Source organism: Panicum hallii, chromosome 3, assembly GCF_002211085.1.
Source record: "Panicum hallii strain FIL2 chromosome 3, PHallii_v3.1, whole genome shotgun sequence".
NCBI classification, from domain to species: Eukaryota; Viridiplantae; Streptophyta; class Magnoliopsida; order Poales; family Poaceae; genus Panicum; species Panicum hallii.
The window spans coordinates 4388663-4407184 of NC_038044.1; the positions used below are offsets into that span (position 1 = coordinate 4388663).

Here is an 18522-nt window from a genome sequence, read left to right on the forward strand (position 1 = left end):
GCAGGGCCTCGGCGGGGAGGGCGGCGGAGGCGAGCGCGCGGGAGAGGGAGTTCCAGAGGAAGGCTGACCGGGTGGTGGGCGGAGGACGAGGCGCGCCGAGGGGACGTCGCGGAGCGAGGCGTAGGAGAGGAGCAGCGCGCCGGCGAGCGGGAGCGAGGCGGCGACGGCGCCGGAGACGATGGCGGCCGCGTGCGCGCAGCGGAGGAGGAGGCCACCGCTGCCGCCGTCACCGCATTGGTGGAGGCGGAGGACGAGCTCGTGCCTCGTGGAGGGAAGCGGCCGTGGAGCGGGTGGCGGGAACGGGCGGCATCCAAGCTAGAGGCGGGTTCGGTCAGCCCCAACTATAGCTGGCCATCCGGCCCGAGGCCCACAGGCCGGCCCACGGCACGAGGTTAATCGGGTCCGGACCAGCCCGGCACGGGCCTTGTGCCGTGCGTGGGCTGATGCCTCGGCATGTGGGGCAGCCCGGCCCAGCATGATTTTACCTTATATGCTAAGATCCATTCAAATAACAACCCATCAACTCCACATCAGCCTAACCCCTCCCTAATGTCAGATCCTAGGTATAAAATCATTCAACCCCTCTTCCCCTCCCTTATAACCATGGCCGCCGCCCACAGCTCCCTTCTCCCTCCATGCTCGCGTCACACCGGCGGGCGGGTGGGAAATAACGGCGAGACGTGGCTGCACGGGCGCGGGACAACGGCGGCAAGGCGCGGCCGGGCGGGCGGGGGACGGTGGCGAGGCGCGGCCGCGCGGGCCAGGGATGGCGGCTAGGCGCGACCGGCGGCCGTCGGCGGTACTGGCTGCGGTGCAACCAGGCTGTTGGGCAAAACGGGCCGGCACGGTACGCTATCTTCAAGTCGTGCCTGGCCTGGCAGCTCAGCCCTTGGGCGCATACAGCACGGCCGGTTTGCCTCAGCTGGCCGTGCCGGGCCTCCTATAGCCCCAACACCGTTGGAGAGTCGAATCGTTGTGGATGGTCGGACCGATACAAAAGTTTTTAAAAACCCCCTCGATCCAAATATTTGCATATGGCTTCCCTCTTATTTTATATACCTCTAATTTGGATCGTCATTATTAATCGCGATCCTATTATTTGCAAAACGCCTCTGTATATTTGCATTTACCCTTTAAATTGGATCACGCCAATAGAATTACTCTATGAATATAGCAGCGGTGACGCTATGGATCAAGGAAGAAGGTTTTGTCTCATTAAATCACGCGGGGGGGGGGGGGGGGCACTCCTGGGTGGATTATTAATCGTGATCTGAATATTCCCCGAGAAATGTTCAAATAACCTCATGATCTCAGATTGGGTAGTCTCCCCGGCGCCGGCACGGCTGTCCTCCGGCCCCGCCGTAGGTGCATAGCTCCACCCATCTGACCCACGGAATCCCCTCGCTCAAGAAAATTCACTCTCATTTCCTCCTGCTAGCTGTCCTGCAGGCCGTTGCGGTATCTGATCGCACACCGGCGCCATTCTCCGCGCGACCGAACTCGCACAGGCGGGGTATGCAAAGTGAGCTCCGGCAATGGCGTACATGAGACACTTGGCCTCCGAAGGTGGCAAAAAAAGGTTCTTTGAAGTTCCCCAACTCAAAGATAAACTAAAAACGATGGAATGAAATTATGTTGAGTCAATAATTTAAAATATGACGGAAAACATTCAGTCAATTGAAAGAGTGATGCTGATAAATAAAAAGATGGCCACTGGAGAGCACGGTCCAATATGTCGAAGCTTGATTGCTGTTGATCTGCCGTACATTATTACATATTATTTCGTGCTGTGCTGCTCTTCCATACTCGAAAAGCTAATCTCGAGCTTAACTACAGGGCCGTCGTCTCATGACTGTGAGCATGTACGATTGGAAACTGCAAAAATATAAATGATAGACTGACCATTGACGAAGCCGTATAATAATGTGTTTAGATGATGTTTAGACATTGACGATGACTATTAGGAAGGTACATTTATTAGGTTCTTAGTGTTGACTTGGTTTGTCTTTTCAGGCATACAGTCTGGATTTGATGCATATCTGCATTGGCATGTATGATGCTATAGAATATACTCATACTACATTAATGGAGGCAATGACACACACCATTAACTAAGGGAATCTTTAGGAGTCTAGAAGTGCTTAGGCTATCTCCAGCGATGTCCTCTAAATTCCATCCTCTATTTCCATCCTCCATATCAACTTCATTCCCTATACCAAACCTAACTCCAACGATATCCTCTATTTGCATCCTCTATACCCCACAATCTCAATTTTTTTTTCTATTTTTCCAACCGCCGCACCCCCCCTCCTCTGCCTCCGCCCCTCCTCCTCCTCCTCTCCGCCCGCCCGCCCCCTCCTCGTCCTCCGCCCGCCCCCCGCCTCCGCCGCCGCCCACCCCTCCTCCTCCTCCTCCTCCTCCGCGCCGCCCGCCCCCGCCGCCCTCCTCCGCGCCGCCGCTCCTCCGCCCCCCCTCCTCCGCCGCCGCCCACCCCTCCTCCTCCTCCTCCGCGCCGCCCGCCTCCTCCCTCCTCCGCGCCCGCCGCCTCCTCCCTCCTCCCTCCTCCGCGCCCACCTCCTCCTCCCTCCTCCCTCCTCCCTCCTCCCTCCTCCGCGGCCGCCGCCTCCTCCCTCCTCCCTCCTCCGCGGCCGCCCCCTCCTCCGCGCCCCTGCCCCGCCGCGCGCCCCCCCTGCCCCGCCCCGCGCCGCCCCCTCCTCCGCGCCCGCCGCCTTCCGCGCCCGCCCCCTCCTCCGCGCCCCTGCCCCGCCGCGCGCCGCGCTCCTCCGCCTCCGCCCCCCGCGCCCCTCCCTCCTCCGCCTCCTGCGCCGGCCGTCCTCCGCCTCCCGCGCCCCTCCCTCCTCCGCCTCCCGCGCCCCCGTCCTCCGCCCCCCGCGCCCCTCCCTCCTCCGCCTCCCGCGCCGCCCCGCCGCTCCCCTGCCGCGCCCGTCGCCCCTCCCGCGCCCGCGCCGCCCGCTGTCCCGCGCCGCCCCGCCGCTCCCCTGCCGCGCCGCCCCCGCCTCCCGCGCCGCGCCGCCCGCCGCTCCCCTGCCGCCGCCCGTCGCCCCTCCCGCGCCCGCGCCGCCCCCCTGCCGCGCCGCCCGCCGTCCCGCGCCGCCCCTGCCCCGCGCGCCGCCCCTCCGCCTCGCCCCTGCCGCGCCGCCCCTGCCGTCCCGCGCCCCTCCGCCCCGGCGCCCTCCGCCCTCCGCCCGTCGCCCCTCGCCCCTCCCGCGCCCGCGCGGAAGCTGGTGAAGATGCGGGCCCCGCGGCCGGGATGGAGGACGCATCCTCTGTGCGGGACGGATGCGGGACGGAGAGGTGGTGCTCCATTTTACCGCACCGAACCGCTGGAGCAACGCCGGATGCTACAGTGTCCGCTAAAATAGGGAACAGGTCGTTTTACCGGATGCCGGTGGAGATAGCCTTATACTGGTTCAAGCTCCCAACGTTTTGCGCAAACCGAGATATTGTAATATGAAGTTATTTGCAACAGAAGCCGCATGAAGCTATTTTTTCACTAAATGAAACTATTTCTAGAGAAACCATCGCAACCGATTTTTAATGTGTATGGACTAGGTTTACCAACTGTATACGCTAGCGTCCGAGCGATGACTGAAGACTCTGCATCCTTATCCTTTTCTCTTTCTCCCTCTTTACCAGAGGCGAAGCTATATTATAGCTAGAGGGTGCCGATGCACCCATAGAAAAAAATACAAAAGTAACGATAAAATCTATTTTTTTCACCATATATGTAACTTCACAGCTTACCAGCTCGATACACCCACAAGGCAAGCGCACCCGTTTCAATTTGCTCTAACTTCACCACTACTTTTATCTTCTACCATCGCGTCCCCGCAGCTCCACCGCCGTCGCCTCCATCACCGCCCGTAACCTCTGGCGACCTCGCGCCATGCCGCTCTGCCGACCTCCTTCCCCGCCATTCGGAACCACTTCTCTTCTCTGCCTCTTAATACTATGCTAACTTGTAGATATGTTGTCTACACGTTACGGGTAGAGCATGGTGATCGCGTGTTGTTCATACGGCGTATATACAAAGTACAAACTCTGTGCAGTTGATACAGTGCGAAGCTGGGCTTGCGCGGTATTTGGTGAGGTGAGAAGAGAATGGTGAGTTTCAGCTATTCTTCTAGTGTAGTTAGCTCAAGTCTGATATTTTCCATGACCAACTACAGGTTAGTCTTCATCAATAAGAGTGAAGAAAAAAACATGTGGAGCATATTCTCGTCTCAATGAAGGACACTGGATCGGCATAATTTTCTGTCACAGTCGTCAGTTCAACGGAAGCATTATATGTATACATAAGAATGATGGCCTCGCAATAATGAGCATCCATACCAGACACATTTTATTTGGCATTGTTTTCTGATAGCGTGAGCAGTCTCAAGGTCTTGGTTATATGTTTATATCAAGTGCACAAATGCCCTTTTATTTTAAGTTTTTTTAAGCAAGAGAAGCAGTAGTAGTTTTCTGTATGATACTGCAAAGCAGAATACATTCAAGAGAAATGATTCTACATCCACCAGGACTACACATCCTGGACGATGTTTATCGACAACTAGGAGGTGGATTCTGGTCCACAGGAGGAAGGAGTTGAATCTCTAATACAAGCTCCAGTACCAGTCAGTTAAATTTTCATGCATGACTAATAACAAAGACTAAAGTTTTGTTTAGATGAGCTAAAGTTGGGTGCTAAACTTTAGCATCTATTAGCGCTCATACTCAATGCTAAAATTTTTGAGTCTTGGCTAAAGTTTAGCCCACTCCATTAGCACTCCTGTTTGGAGAAGCTAGTGCTAAAGTTTAGCACTTTTGCACATTAGCACTTGGACCTAAACACCCCTTAATTTGTTTCTTCGGATGCCCCTAGATACCCTCCAACTAATTCCCTAAACAAGCACCTGTGGAAAATGATTGGTAACATATTATTCATTTATTCCATGTCAGCATATGTACAGTTCTATGCAGATAACATTATAAATGACATGGAGCACCGAGCCAGTCGTCATAACAATTATATAGCTAATGTTATTCTTGTACATCAGTTGAAAATCTCTCCTTGACCAATGTATTAAGTAGAACTGCAACTAGCCCAAACATTCTATAAATACAGCCTCCGACTGCTCATCTTCCACAGTTCTCAAGCGAGAAGCTAGCTACAAGAATTCTTTCCTTGGCAAGTATACTCTGCCCTCCTAAGAGCCAATACCTAGCCATGGCTACTACCTACTTCACCATCGCTCCTTGCCAGTATGTCCTCTGCCAAAATGAGGTTACCATGAAGTTGTATTTGCACCAAGTCGTGCAAGGACAACCCAACCAAAACCAGGTAGCCATGGTTCCCTCCCTCCAACCTGCTGGGTTTGGTACCATCGCAGTTAACGATTGGACTGTGATCGATGGACCTAACCCCAGTGCAAATATTGTGGGACGTGCAAAAGGCGTGCATATCCAGGCTGATCAAGCCAATGCTGGGTGGTACACTTCTCTCCTCATAATATTTGAGGGTGGCAGGTACTGATGATTAAGTTTCACACTCACATATCTCAAAGGTTGCATCTACCTATTTGTTCACAGAGCATGCAGCATGTTTCAAAAAAAATTATTAGTCTATATATATATTATTTTCACTTAAATGAAAAAAAGGAACAGATATGTACCACTTTCAGGCAGCAACATGATATATGTATATATATATTTTTAAATGAAACAGGTTTAAGGGATCCTCGCTTCAGGCTCTGGGAATTACAGCATCCACAGGTGAACTTGCAATTATTGGTGGTACTGGGGAATTTAAGATGGCCCGTGGTACTATCAAGTACAAAATAGTCTTGAACACCCCCAACGTTGAGAGTATTAGAGAGCTTAATATTCAGGCATTCTACACTCCGGAAATTCCCCCAGCTGTAAGTGCTTATTGTTCAGAGTTTATTTACGCCCACTTTGGTCTTGCAGCAGCAACGTGTAGATTTGTTAGCGACTTCATTTGCTAGTTGCTAAATTGAAGTGTGTACATAAAGATACTTGCAAAACATGATTGATAGTGAATCGTGTAACAGCAACAAGATGTCCAGCATTTAACAGCAACAAGATGTCTAGCATTTAACAGCAACAAGATGTCTAGCATTTCTAGAAGGACAGTAGGGTTACATGAACCATCACAATTTCATTTTTCTCTACTGCTGAGCCAGATGGGTACCTCCTTAACTTCCAGATTAGATGATCGGATCATTGGTACAAGGTCCATGGCTACATTGTTACATTTATATAATATATATATATATATATATAATGGTATCCTAATTTTGGTAAACTTTGGCAGGCCCAGGGTGCGGTTACTATTGTGAATGCAGCGGGTCAGGCTCCCAATTGAACAAAATGGAAAACTCCTGCAAACATGAATATCTATGTTGCCATATCGTGGAAACTGCATACCACCCTTCTCCTTTTCCATTCAGAATAATACTTGGCGAGGGATCGTGAACATCCCACATCCAAGTACTACAGACTGTCTGCTGTTGCTGTTTTGTGTAATGTTTGATTGCATGGTGTGGACCTTGTCATGTGGAAATGGTCCAGAGAATAATATTGGAGTTTCCTGGAATGCATATATAAGAAGTTTATGTTTACATACTCAGCGAGTTACAGAACGAAAAAAATTATTTGATTGGTGTGGCACAACACGCGCACTGAAGAATTTTCACACGCGTGCGCCATTATATTTAAATGACACCAGCTACTGCACATGTACTAGGCTAGGGCTGTCAACAAATTGTCAATATGTGCAATCATTTGACGGTACCACTTCTTTCTCTATGTTAATTGGTATTCCAGCATAACCCCAGTTACGAGTGGTGCATCGCCGTTCTCAACATCAAGTGAAATATGTAGGGATAAACTTGCACTCTCTTCTCCTGGTTAGAAGGCAAACATTGCACTTCCTCTTGCTAACTTTCTTTTTTTCACCGGAGTCCTCTTGATTTGTGAATTGTGATCAGGACAACGAAACAAAATCAGTAGAAACTTCAGCAAGTAAACTCTAAGACACAAATCAAATACGTGGGGACCAGTGCAATTCCTCAATCAAATACGCAGGGACTACTGCAATTCCTCTGAAAACAAATACAACCTCAGATACTACGATGTATGATCATAGTCTGCAGTCTGCACCATCATCTCTAAGTTAAATTTACATTTTTTTTTACAGAGCATACCAATATAAATGTAAAAGTTTACCGTCACTTGTATTTCTTGGTGAGAACTCATGAACAAATATGTGTAACTCAATTGGAACCATCAAGAATAGCCACGCATTCTAACATAACACGTCAAGCAGCACTTCTCCTTAGTGTCAGTAATTGATAGCTAAATGATCTTCAGTCTTCAGCAAGTCATGGCAAACTCTTACCAGCAATGATGCTAGATTTTGTCATAACAGTCACAACAATATTGCAAATAGTGTTTTCTGTATACAACTAATTCGTAGTGAAAGATTTCCTGCCACCATCTATTGCACAATCAATCAACACAAAATTGTCCCAGCACTACTATGCATCTCCAACAAGAAAAGCTTGTAGCTTATTGCCGTTCTGTACCCAGCTATAGGCTGGATCTTTCTGTACCTTCCTCGATTTCATTAATGTCCTAATCTCATATGCTTCAGTCCACATCCCTGCCTCAGCATACATGTTCATCAGCAGAGTATAGTAGCCAGAGTGCTCTGGTTTCAACTCAAACAAATGCTCTGCGGCCCATCGTGCTAGTTCAATGTTTCCATGTATACGGCAAGACCCAAGCAATGTTCCCCAAACATCAGAATTAGCACGAAAAGGCATGTTTCTTATTATTTCAGCAGATTCAGATAGTTGACCAGCACGCCCAAGTAGATCTACCATGCAAGCATAGTGCATTTGCTGTGGCTTTATATTTTGAGCAAGCATTTGACTGAAGTACTTCTTTCCTCTCTCAACGAGGCCACCATGGCTACATGCTGACAACACTGCAATGTAGGATACATAATCATAGTCGACACCATCATCCTCCATCAAATCAAACAATTCAAGTGCAACGCCATGTTGACCAAGCATCCCATATCCCAAGATCATAGTGTTCCATGAAGCAACATCCTTTTGTGTAATCCTATTAAAGATCCTCAAGGCAGTATCCAGCATTCCTCCTTTAGTGTACAAGTCCAGTAAAGAATTAGCTAGAAAGGGGTGAGTACTTAACAATCTCCTCACTAAAACACCATGAATTTCTTTGCCTTGCTTAAATGCAGATAAATTAGCACATGCAGACAGGCAGCCCATGAAGGAAACAGCATCATACTCGACTCCAGCAGACCTCATCTGCTCAAATAGATGAAGAGATTCAAAACAACATGAACTCTGCGAGTAACCCACAATCAAAGTGTTGTACGACACATCGTCCTTCTCTGACCTGTCAAAAATATTTCGCGCCAAGCTCAGTTGCCCACATTTGGCATATGCATCAATCAGTGCATTTGATATAAACAAATCAGACATCAAGCTTCGGCGGATTGACCATGCATGTATCTGCTTCCCCATCTTTAGAGAGGCTACCCTTGAACAGGCTGGAAGCAGATTCACTATGGTGAATGCATTTGGGCATTCCCCATTCTTCTGCATCTCAATGAAAAGCCTGAAAGCCTCAGACTCGGCTCCATTTTGGGCAAGATTTGCAATCATTGCATTCCATGAGACAACATTGGGTGCATCAATTTTTCCAAAGATAGCTGATGCTTTCACCAAAGAACCAAATTTGGCGTACATATCCATCAGTGAGTTGGCAATAAAAATATCCGATTCCATTGCTCTCCGTACACTGTACCCGTGGACCTCCTTTCCCAAATGAAAACAACCAAGATCAACCAAAGCAGGCAGCAAACTTGATAATGTAACAGATCCCGGCGTGACCCCATGTTCCAACATTGCCCTAAACATCTCCAGCACATCTTCATAAATCCCTGTATGAACAAAGCAACCTATTGCAGAATTCCAAGAAACCTCATTCCTCTCCGGCATTCCATTAAACAGTCGCATTGCTGCCTCCAAATCTCCAAATTTCCCGTACATATCTATCAGTGCATTCCCTAGGTTCACCACAGAGTCAAGTCCAGATTTCAGCACCAAACCATGGATGCATAACCCGAATCCCTCCTCTCGCTCTGTGCCGCAGGCCGGCACGACTGACACCAAACTGGCCACATTTGCCGGGACCCCGCTCCTCATCATCCGCACCACTACCCGCTGTGCGTCCTCCAACATCCCGTTCGCCAACAATGCTGAGACGAGCGAGTTCCACGAGACGACATCCCGCGCGGGCATCTCGTCGAACACCCTGCGCGCGTCGGCCGCGCGGCCGCACGCCGCGTAGAACGTGACGAGCGTGTTGCCAGCGAAGACGTCCGCGAGGAGGAGGCCGCGCCGGAGAGCGGCAGCGTGGAGCTCGAGGCCCTTGTCCGGTCGCTCCCCCGCGGCAACGGCGGCGGCGGCGGCGTGGAGGGCGAAGGGGAAGGTGCGGTCGTCGGGGGGCACGCCGGAGCGCGCCATGCGGTTGTACACCCGCAGGGCCTCGGCGGGGAGCGCGGCGGACGCGAGCGCGCGGGAAAGGGAGTTCCAGAGGAAGGCTGAGCGGAGGCGGAGCGGGTGGTGGCGGAGGACGAGGCGCGCCGAGTGGACGTCGCGGAGCGAGGCGTAGGAGAGGAGCAGCGCGCCGGCGAGCGGGAGCGAGGCGGCGAGGGCCCCGGAGACGATGGCGGCCGCGTGCGCGCGGTGGAGGAGGAGGCCGCCGCCGCATTGGTGGAGGCGGAGGACGAGCTCGTGGAGGGAAGCGGCCGTGAAGGGGCTGGCGGGAACAGGCAGCATCAAAGCCAGAGGCGGGGTGTTCGATCAGCCCCAACAGCGCCCGGCCATAGGGCGAGTCGAGTCTCGGCGGAGGGCCGGACCGCGATCCCAAATTTTGCGATACCCCGCTGGATTGGATCGCGATATATTTGCATACTACCTCCCAGTATTTACGTATAGCCCCCTAATTTGGATCGAAATTACTAATAGCGATCCAAATATTCGCAAAATACCCCCGGATATTTACATTTACCCCCCTAACTTGGATCGCGACTGTTAATCGCGATCCGAATATTTTCAAAATACCCCCTACAATGTTCATATACCCCCTTGTCTCAGATTGGGTGGTCTCCCCGCCGCCGCCGCCACCGCCACCGCCGTCCTCCGCCTCGGGTGTCGACGCGCGAGCGGTTTTCCGGCCGGCCGTTGGCTGGCGGCGACGCCGGCTGGATCGATCGGGGTGGAGGAACAAGGGGCCGGCGGCTGGACAGGAACGGCTGCTCGTGCTGTGTCTGATGAGGCATGCCGATCGAGTTGTCAGCCGAAACGGACGGACATGTGCAGCTATCCACTGGAGATCCGGAAGGCCTGACGCGCGCGCGCGAAGACGCCGAGGTGTTGGTGTTCCTGTACAGATCCAGCTGAGAGTTTGGCCATTCCATTGCTCATCTACCATCTTCATGAATGCAGCTATGCAGGAGCAAAATGAAATGAAGTTTCAGAGTATCTGGCAGCACGAGTGATGCAGCTTCTGAATTTTCTGACGAGTCGAAGGAGATGCCATGCAGTTGACAAGTGCCGCCGCGCATGTTCCAACCGGCGAGACTGCAGGTGAACGCAGCAGCGTCGGCAGCTTGCGGGGAGACGAAAACGTATTAACAATCGCAGGCTCCAAAGGAAAAAGGTCTCCTTCCTTCCTAATGCTACACGATTCTTATCTTCACGGTGATACCGGTGCCTGTGATGGCAAGCAAGTGGTAATACTCCACTTCCATGTAGTAGACTAGTAGGCTCGCTTGCTTGCAGGCTTGCAGCTGCGTACAGGCCGACTGTGGAAGGGAAGCTGCTCAGATCCAAGCACTCCCTCCCCTTTGTCTGCAAATTGCCATTGGCTTTGAAGATCATTTCATTGTACAATCTGCCAGCATCCACCATACTGAGTTCAAGCATAACCATACTGAGCATAAGATACGTGGAGATATGGAGAAGAAACCAAATATGCATCCAATTAGGAGGTTTTTCCAATTTCAGTGGTAACTGAATCAAGGATTGAATTGCCAAGTGCTTAGTCATTTGTATCCCATCAGAGACAATTTTGCTGCATAGTGAAGAACAATTGTGTACATTTAGGCTAGTTGGTCTGGAAAGCTACTAATGCCAACACAGCAGCACCATACTCCATAAGGAATGCTACAGATTTTTTTTTAATAAAAGGAATGCTACACAAACACAACTTGTACCTCCATAACCAGAGAGCCCAGCATCTCCTCAAGACAGTGAACTCAGTATTTTGTGGCAGAAACACTAAAAATTTTAGTTGTTTTAGAGAGAGTTGAATTAAGCTATATCTTGTAGACATACTGGTAGTCATCTCCATTAGAGCAATGAGCTAAAATCTTTGAAATCATACGGTTCTGTTAGCACCTTAGCATTAACCATGAACTGACTAGCAGACCTCACGAATAAGCCAACAATCGCCTCTGAAATTGTGTGCATGAGAATTGGCCCAAAAGATACCTGGATCCCATTGTCTCTTAGTCATCCAGGATCAACTTGCTGCTCCTTTTGCCTAGATTAAAACTACCTCCAAGCTGTCATTTTGTCAAGCACATGTCCAGTTACATTACTTCTCAAAGCTGCAGAGACTTGGTCCATTCATTTCTTCATAATTGACCAAGTTCTCACAGTGACAATGCAACTCCTGTCCAGCATGCACTTCCTCAAAATCCCATTTACAGTGGCCATTACCTGCTCTAAAAACAATGGCAAATCATTGACATGACAGAGCAAATTGTTGCAAACAATGGTGATACTCTCACAACCTTTGCTCAACTCAGGATCAGCGTGAGTTCCATCATAAGCTAGGAGCGTATCCTTATGGTCTTGTGGATTCAGTTGGAACACTGCCACAGTGAGATCAGAGTGGCTAGCTGATCGTAATCAACAGGCGGCAGCCATTGAAGCAGCTAGCGCAGAGACTGGTGAGCTGACGATGTATCCCAAGGATGACAGGGAGAACAAGTGCTTCTCCATGCTGCAGTCAGCTCGGCTGCTCTTCTCCTTCTTTTCAGCTACCTGAACTTGTGATGGAACTGAAGGGCCCGCCGGAAAGCGCACCCTGCAGGAGTGGCAGACAGCAACCGCGCACATCTACCAGAACGTGACTGGCCACGCCGCCGGCAGTGGCGGTTTCACACAGGTATTTGTAAGCGATGAACCCACGGGCGGAGTGCGTCGCTTCTCCGGCGAGCCGGACGGCATCGAGACAGAGATGGCCCTTGGGCTTGGAAAGTTGGAAGCCATTTGCTCCGCTCAAGCTGGGCCTGCTGCGAGATAGAAAGCGGGGGAGGGGGGGGGGGGGTATGGGAGAAGAGACACCGATGGACGCCCGGCTGGAGGCGGCACTCCGGCGAGTCGTGGCTGCTGTATCCTAGAATAATGTTGGAACAAACAAGCAGTCGAACTGAAAGACAACTTGTCTGATCTTAGCTTCTCTTTTGCACTCATCACATCTGATGTTTGGTCTCTCCTTCATCACAATGTCGATTATCTTAGTGATGCCACACATTATTCAATTCAGATGATAACTACACTTTCAACAAGAAGAGGTGATGCTAGCAGTTTCAAATCAACCGAGGGATTACGATTTGGACAACCGTATTGCTGCTATTATTCCTCTTGAGAGTACTTTAGTGAGCGCGGACGCGATGGGGATACATACTCACCCTACCTGTGCTCGAGTCACTAGTACTCTCGGCTCTAGATAGAATAGGGGAGAGGGAGAGAGAGAAAAAAAGAGACAGAGAGAGCTCGTGGAAGGCGAGAAAAAGAACGGCACGACTGAACGTTGCCGTCGACGGATCACAGCAGTTGTCCTAGCTATCAGAACACCCGGGCCAATGCAGGTGAAAGCGAACCACGGAAGTGAACGAGCGTGAATGGCGTGGATTTGATAGGATTCGCTAACGTCATATTTGTCATAATTTGATGTATTTTGTGAACTTATAGTTAGACAAAAGGAAATGGTAAAATCCGCATTGTTGAGATCATGGGCACCATCCAAAACACCGTATACTCGTGACCTGAGAGAAGAACATTATTACTTCCTGCAGAATCCCTGTGGAAGAATCAAACAAATCCACCAACATGCCTAGATAGTCCATCCCTCTCGTGAAAAGGAAAAAAAAAACCCCAGACTAACCGTCCTTTCCATTCACCTTGTCGTTATTATTCCTGAAAAGTCTTGGAGCTAATGATAGCTATAGAGGAACTTAGCTAGAGACTCCCGTATTAGGTGCTGATCCGCCATTGTAGCTCAGTTTTGTGCTCTAACGAATTCATGTTCACATGGTTCTTGCATGCCCAGCTCCTTGTAGCTGCAAGCGAGCTGTGGCTTCTGTACTCACCATGAGCTAAGCGTGGACACGAATTCTAATTGTTTGTGGGAGTTCCCCCTAACTAAATCAAAAACCAGAAGCAAGATGTGATAGTTTTCAGTATTTCGATCGATTCCGGCTGGCTGTTGAGCCTCGCTTTTATTTGCTTGTGCATCACGCGATTTTATTTTTTATTGTGTAGGCGATCGATGCAACGACCAACGAGCTGCGACTGCGCGTACTTGATAAGCTAAGACCCATCACCGAAAAAAAATATATTATATTGGTGGCGACACTGCAACCTCATACATTATCCACCTGTTTCAAAATGACAGAAAATAGAACCATGAAACAACCTAGTGGAGAGTTTCAATTATACTCTCTCCATCCCAAATTATAATTCGTTTAAGTTTTTCTAGATACATATATTTTGCTGTACACTTAGATATCCTCTATGTCTAGATACATACAAAAACTTTGCTTTAAGTTCAAAGACATTTGAAGGGCTTTAAATGCAATTCAGTTGCTTCTAAAAATGAGATAAACACATCCAAATCTAATTAGTTTAGCGGGGCTCGGGCTCCTTCTAGAATAGCTTTGAGTCTGGTTTACAAATGGTGAAGCAATTTCCTTTTTGGGAGGATCAAACCCTTAGGAGAAAAGTTTGCCAAAACGGTTCCTCAACCACAATATTGGTTATTTTATGGAAAACAAATGCTTGGGAAAGGAGAAACAACACCGTTCCAACGTTATAGAATGATGTCATTTTACAAATCGAGGAAAAATGAACTGCAAGTTGATGAAGAAAAAAAATTGAATTTTCATGAAAACATTAATGATCCTTAGTGCAAGCCGTTTCGAGATTGTGGGGTGAAACTGTTTTGTTTTTACCCGTTTGATATTGTTTCAACAGTCGTGAGAGTGATGATTCTAATGTCCTTTTTTCTTTCACCTCCTACGAAGGCTACAAATATAGGAGACCACGCATGTGCGTCTTCTCCACCGCACCGCAGCGCAGACCGACCACCACCGAGCCCGCCGGTGCCGTGCATTGCGCCGACCCCTCCTCCCCCTCCTGCGCGCCCCCACCACCACCACCGCCTGCATTTATTAGCCACCTCCTCCTCTCCTCCCCGGCTCTCGCTCGCTCCCTCCCTCCCTCTCTCTCTCATCAACCGACGCCATCCGCTCCCGCGCCGGCCGCGCCGCGCGTCGCATACGGTACGGACCGCCACCTCTCTATCTCTCTCTCTTCCGCCCCCCTCTCCGGTCGACGCCGACCCGCCGCGTCGCCTGAGGTGAGGCGCGTGGCATTCTCCTCCTCGCTGTTGCGGGGACCTCGCCGCCCTGCATTGCGCGCTGGGTGCTTGCTTGTTTCTCCGGCCTAGATCGGCTCCGAAGCCGAGGCCGGCAGGGAATTGAATAGTGACATCGCCTCTTCCGGATCACAGCCTCCGCTTTTTTTTTTCCTTTCCTCGTTTCAATTTCCATGTTAGATACTCCGTTTTGCGCTCCCTCGGTGCTAGATTGGGTGCGATCCCGAAGTTCGACTTGTGGTCTAACTAGCGTGACAAGAGATCTAGTAGCTGCATTGAGCTTGCTCTGATTAAAATTGGCCTTTTGACTCCCTGATGTGCAAGGAAAAAAAATATGTCATACTCAACAGATCAAATTCTGATCCTCTGCTCGCAGAAGGGTAATGCCCTCTGCAAGTGAGGTCTAAGTGCACCTTTGCTAATCTCCTTCTTTCATAAGTATAGTGTTCGGGGATTTCATTAGTGCAGATCTTATCCCATTTTTCATACAGGAATGTGCTACCCTGTTCTGTTGATTAAGATATAAAGTGGCAACAGATCAGTTAGCAGTACCTTCAACTTAGTGAAGCATTCCTTCTCTGTCAATTGCAAGGAAGTGCATAGAAAATATATACTGGTGCTGCGCTGATCTTAGTTTTCAGTTTTATTTGTACAGATAGGGTGGCATGTTTCAACCCAATTTCAGTTTTTGTGCCTTAATAGCTTAAAATGATATATCTTGCCATGCGTATATGGACTTATAAATTATTTATGGGCTGGCAACGAATTGCACACACAGGCACACCGAGTTATTTTCATGTTGCTTTCGAAAATTGAATTTTCATGCTCCTGATTACAATGCATCTTCTTCTTTTTTTCCAATCCTAATTCAACATTTTGTATCTAGAGTTTTTTATGTGATCTGGTGTTAATTTGTTTTGTCCAATTTCTGAACATGAAATCTGCCATGAAAAATATTATATTCAATGCAATCCGTGTTATATTACCCTTATTTTGAATGTTATGACGATTAAGCCTTCATTGTGAACTATGAGAATTAACTATCTTCCCCTGTTTGAATGCAATTCATGTCTGTAGCTTCGTTTGATTTTTCATCATGCTACCGATTCTGATCATGTTTGGTTACCTTGCTTTTACAGCAGGATTTCAGAAGTAATCATACAGGGGATATGGCAACGAATTACAAACCTAAGAACATCCTTATTACAGGAGCTGCTGGCTTTATCGCTTCCCATGTTGCGATCCGCATTACCAAGAAGTACCCCGATTACAAGATCGTTGTCCTTGACAAGCTTGACTACTGCTCTAATCTGAAGAACCTGCTTCCTGTGAGCTCGTCGCCAAACTTCAAGTTTGTCAAGGGAGATATTGCAAGCGCTGATCTTGTCAACTTCCTTCTTGTCACGGAGAACATTGATACCATAATGCACTTCGCAGCCCAGACACACGTTGACAATTCATTTGGGAATTCCTTTGAATTTACCAAGAACAACATTTATGGTACCCATGTTCTTCTTGAGGCCTGCAAGATCACCGGCCAGATCAAGAGGTTCATCCATGTCAGCACTGATGAGGTCTATGGGGAGACTGATGAGGATGCAGTTGTTGGCAACAAGGAGGCATCACAGCTGCTCCCCACAAATCCATACGCAGCCACCAAAGCTGGGGCAGAGATGCTTGTAATGGCATATGGGAGATCCTATGGCCTGCCGGTTATCACTACTCGGGGAAATAATGTCTATGGCCCTAATCAGTTTCCTGAGAAGCTTATACCAAAGCTCATTCTCTTGGCCATGAGAGGGGAGCCCCTCCCTATCCATGGTGATGGAACCAATGTCCGTAGCTACCTCTATTGTGAGGATGTCGCGGAGGCATTTGAGGTAATTCTTCATCGTGGAGAAGTTGGACATGTTTATAATATTGGAACAAAGAGAGAGAGGACGGTCATTGATGTGGCGAAAGATGTTTGCAACCTTTTCAATTTGGAAGCTGACAAAGTCATCATGTTTGTCGAGAACAGACCTTTCAACGATCAGAGGTATTTCTTGGATGATGAGAAGCTCAAGAGCCTTGGATGGGCTGAGCGCACCCCATGGGAGGAAGGGTTGAGGAAGACAATGGAATGGTATGTAGCAAATTCTGATTATTGGGGTGATGTTTCTGGCGCATTGCTGCCTCATCCGAGGACACTAATGATGCCTGGGTATGAGGGCTCTGAGGAGATTAAAGGAATACTCAGTCAGTTTAATAACATTAAGACAAAGGTGGCTTCAACATCAGATGGTGCTCCAGAAACGCATGCCTTCAAGTTCTTGATATATGGTAGGACAGGATGGATCGGTGGACTTCTTGGAAAAATATGTGAGAAGCAAGGAATTACATATGAATATGGAAAAGGTCGCTTGCAAGATCGTTCTTCGCTCATCCTGGATATCCAAACTATTAAGCCAACACATGTCTTCAATGCTGCTGGTGTTACTGGCAGGCCCAATGTTGACTGGTGTGAATCGCACAAGCCGGACACTATTCGTACAAATGTTGTGGGCACCTTGACTCTAGCTGATGTCTGTAGGGAGCATGGCTTATTGATGATGAATTATGCCACTGGGTGCATATTTGAATATGATGCACATCATCCAGAAGGGTCAGGTATTGGCTTCAAAGAGGAGGATACACCAAATTTTACTGGTTCGTTCTATTCGAAGACTAAGGCAATGGTAAGTTGGCAAATTCTTGCCCTTGTGATGGTTGGTTTTGCTATCTTCAATATTTTTTAAATTGTTTTTGTCTTAACTCTTCAGTTGTCATTTTTATATTTCAAATTGTGAAAGAAACATGTGGTTATGCTCTCTGGAAAATGCAGGTTGAGGAGCTATTGAAGGAGTATGAGAACGTCTGCACCCTACGAGTCCGGATGCCAATATCTTCTGACCTCAGCAACCCCCGAAACTTCGTGACAAAGATCAGCCGTTACAACAAGGTGGTGAACATCCCTAACAGCATGACAATATTGGACGAGCTTCTGCCTATCTCAGTGGAGATGGCAAAGAGGAACCTGCGGGGCATCTATAATTTCACCAACCCTGGCGTTGTCAGCCATAATGAGGTCCTGGAGATGTACAAGCAGTACATTGACCCAAGCTTCGAGTGGACAAACTTCACTCTCGAGGAGCAGGCCAAGGTCATCATTGCGCCCCGGAGCAACAATGAGATGGACGCAAGCAAGCTGAAGAAAGAGTTCCCTGAGCTGCTGTCGATCAAAGACTCATTGATCAAGTATGTCTTTGAGCCCAATAGGAAGGTGCCTGTAAAGTGAAGAGCCAGCCAGCGCAGCCGATACTATAGAAAATACAGCAACCCATTATAAGCAAGCATGTAGGAGCCATTTGTCACAAACGATTCGTTAGAATGTTTATTCATCATACTTAGCAGCATATCTCCACTATAGGTTGATTCACAGCTGAATAGACAATATTTTGATGGCAATCTGTTGATGGCAGTATGGTGATTGCTCAATTTGTTGTAGAGGCTTATCACCTATTTTACGGAGTTGAAATGTTATGTTCAGTCTGTGTGAACCACCACTTTTGTTCTGTCAGGAATGATTCAGTTCTCTGTCGGCTACATTCAGTTCTTTAGCTCAAGATTTTAATTTGTAGCTAGTACACTGAAAGCACTCGGCTGTCCCTTCCCTTTTGTTCTCTTTAATTTATCCTCCCACCCAGCAGC

At 48.8% G+C, this 18522-nt stretch overlaps 3 protein-coding genes across 3 annotated transcripts; 2 read left to right on the forward strand and 1 right to left on the reverse strand.

Moving 5' to 3' along the window:
- The first annotated feature begins 5206 nt into the window (after window positions 1-5206).
- LOC112888168 (dirigent protein 21-like) lies at window positions 5207-6824 on the forward strand. Its single transcript, XM_025954530.1, has 3 exons — window positions 5207-5529; window positions 5729-5921; window positions 6338-6824. Exons 1-3 carry the CDS (start codon window positions 5231-5233, stop codon window positions 6386-6388), a joined length of 543 nt encoding a protein of 180 aa, XP_025810315.1. The 5' UTR covers window positions 5207-5230; the 3' UTR covers window positions 6389-6824.
- A 239-nt stretch (window positions 6825-7063) lies between these two features.
- LOC112884346 (pentatricopeptide repeat-containing protein At1g18485-like) lies at window positions 7064-9978 on the reverse strand. Its single transcript, XM_025949726.1, has one exon. It carries the CDS (start codon window positions 9900-9902, stop codon window positions 7563-7565), a length of 2340 nt encoding a protein of 779 aa, XP_025805511.1. The 5' UTR covers window positions 9903-9978; the 3' UTR covers window positions 7064-7562.
- A 4614-nt stretch (window positions 9979-14592) lies between these two features.
- Window positions 14593-18419, forward strand: LOC112884099 (trifunctional UDP-glucose 4,6-dehydratase/UDP-4-keto-6-deoxy-D-glucose 3,5-epimerase/UDP-4-keto-L-rhamnose-reductase RHM1-like). The gene is made up of 3 exons (XM_025949426.1): window positions 14593-14698; window positions 15933-17510; window positions 17657-18419. Exons 2-3 carry the CDS (start codon window positions 15963-15965, stop codon window positions 18107-18109), a joined length of 2001 nt encoding a protein of 666 aa, XP_025805211.1. The 5' UTR covers window positions 14593-14698; window positions 15933-15962; the 3' UTR covers window positions 18110-18419.
- Window positions 18420-18522: the final 103 nt, after the last annotated feature.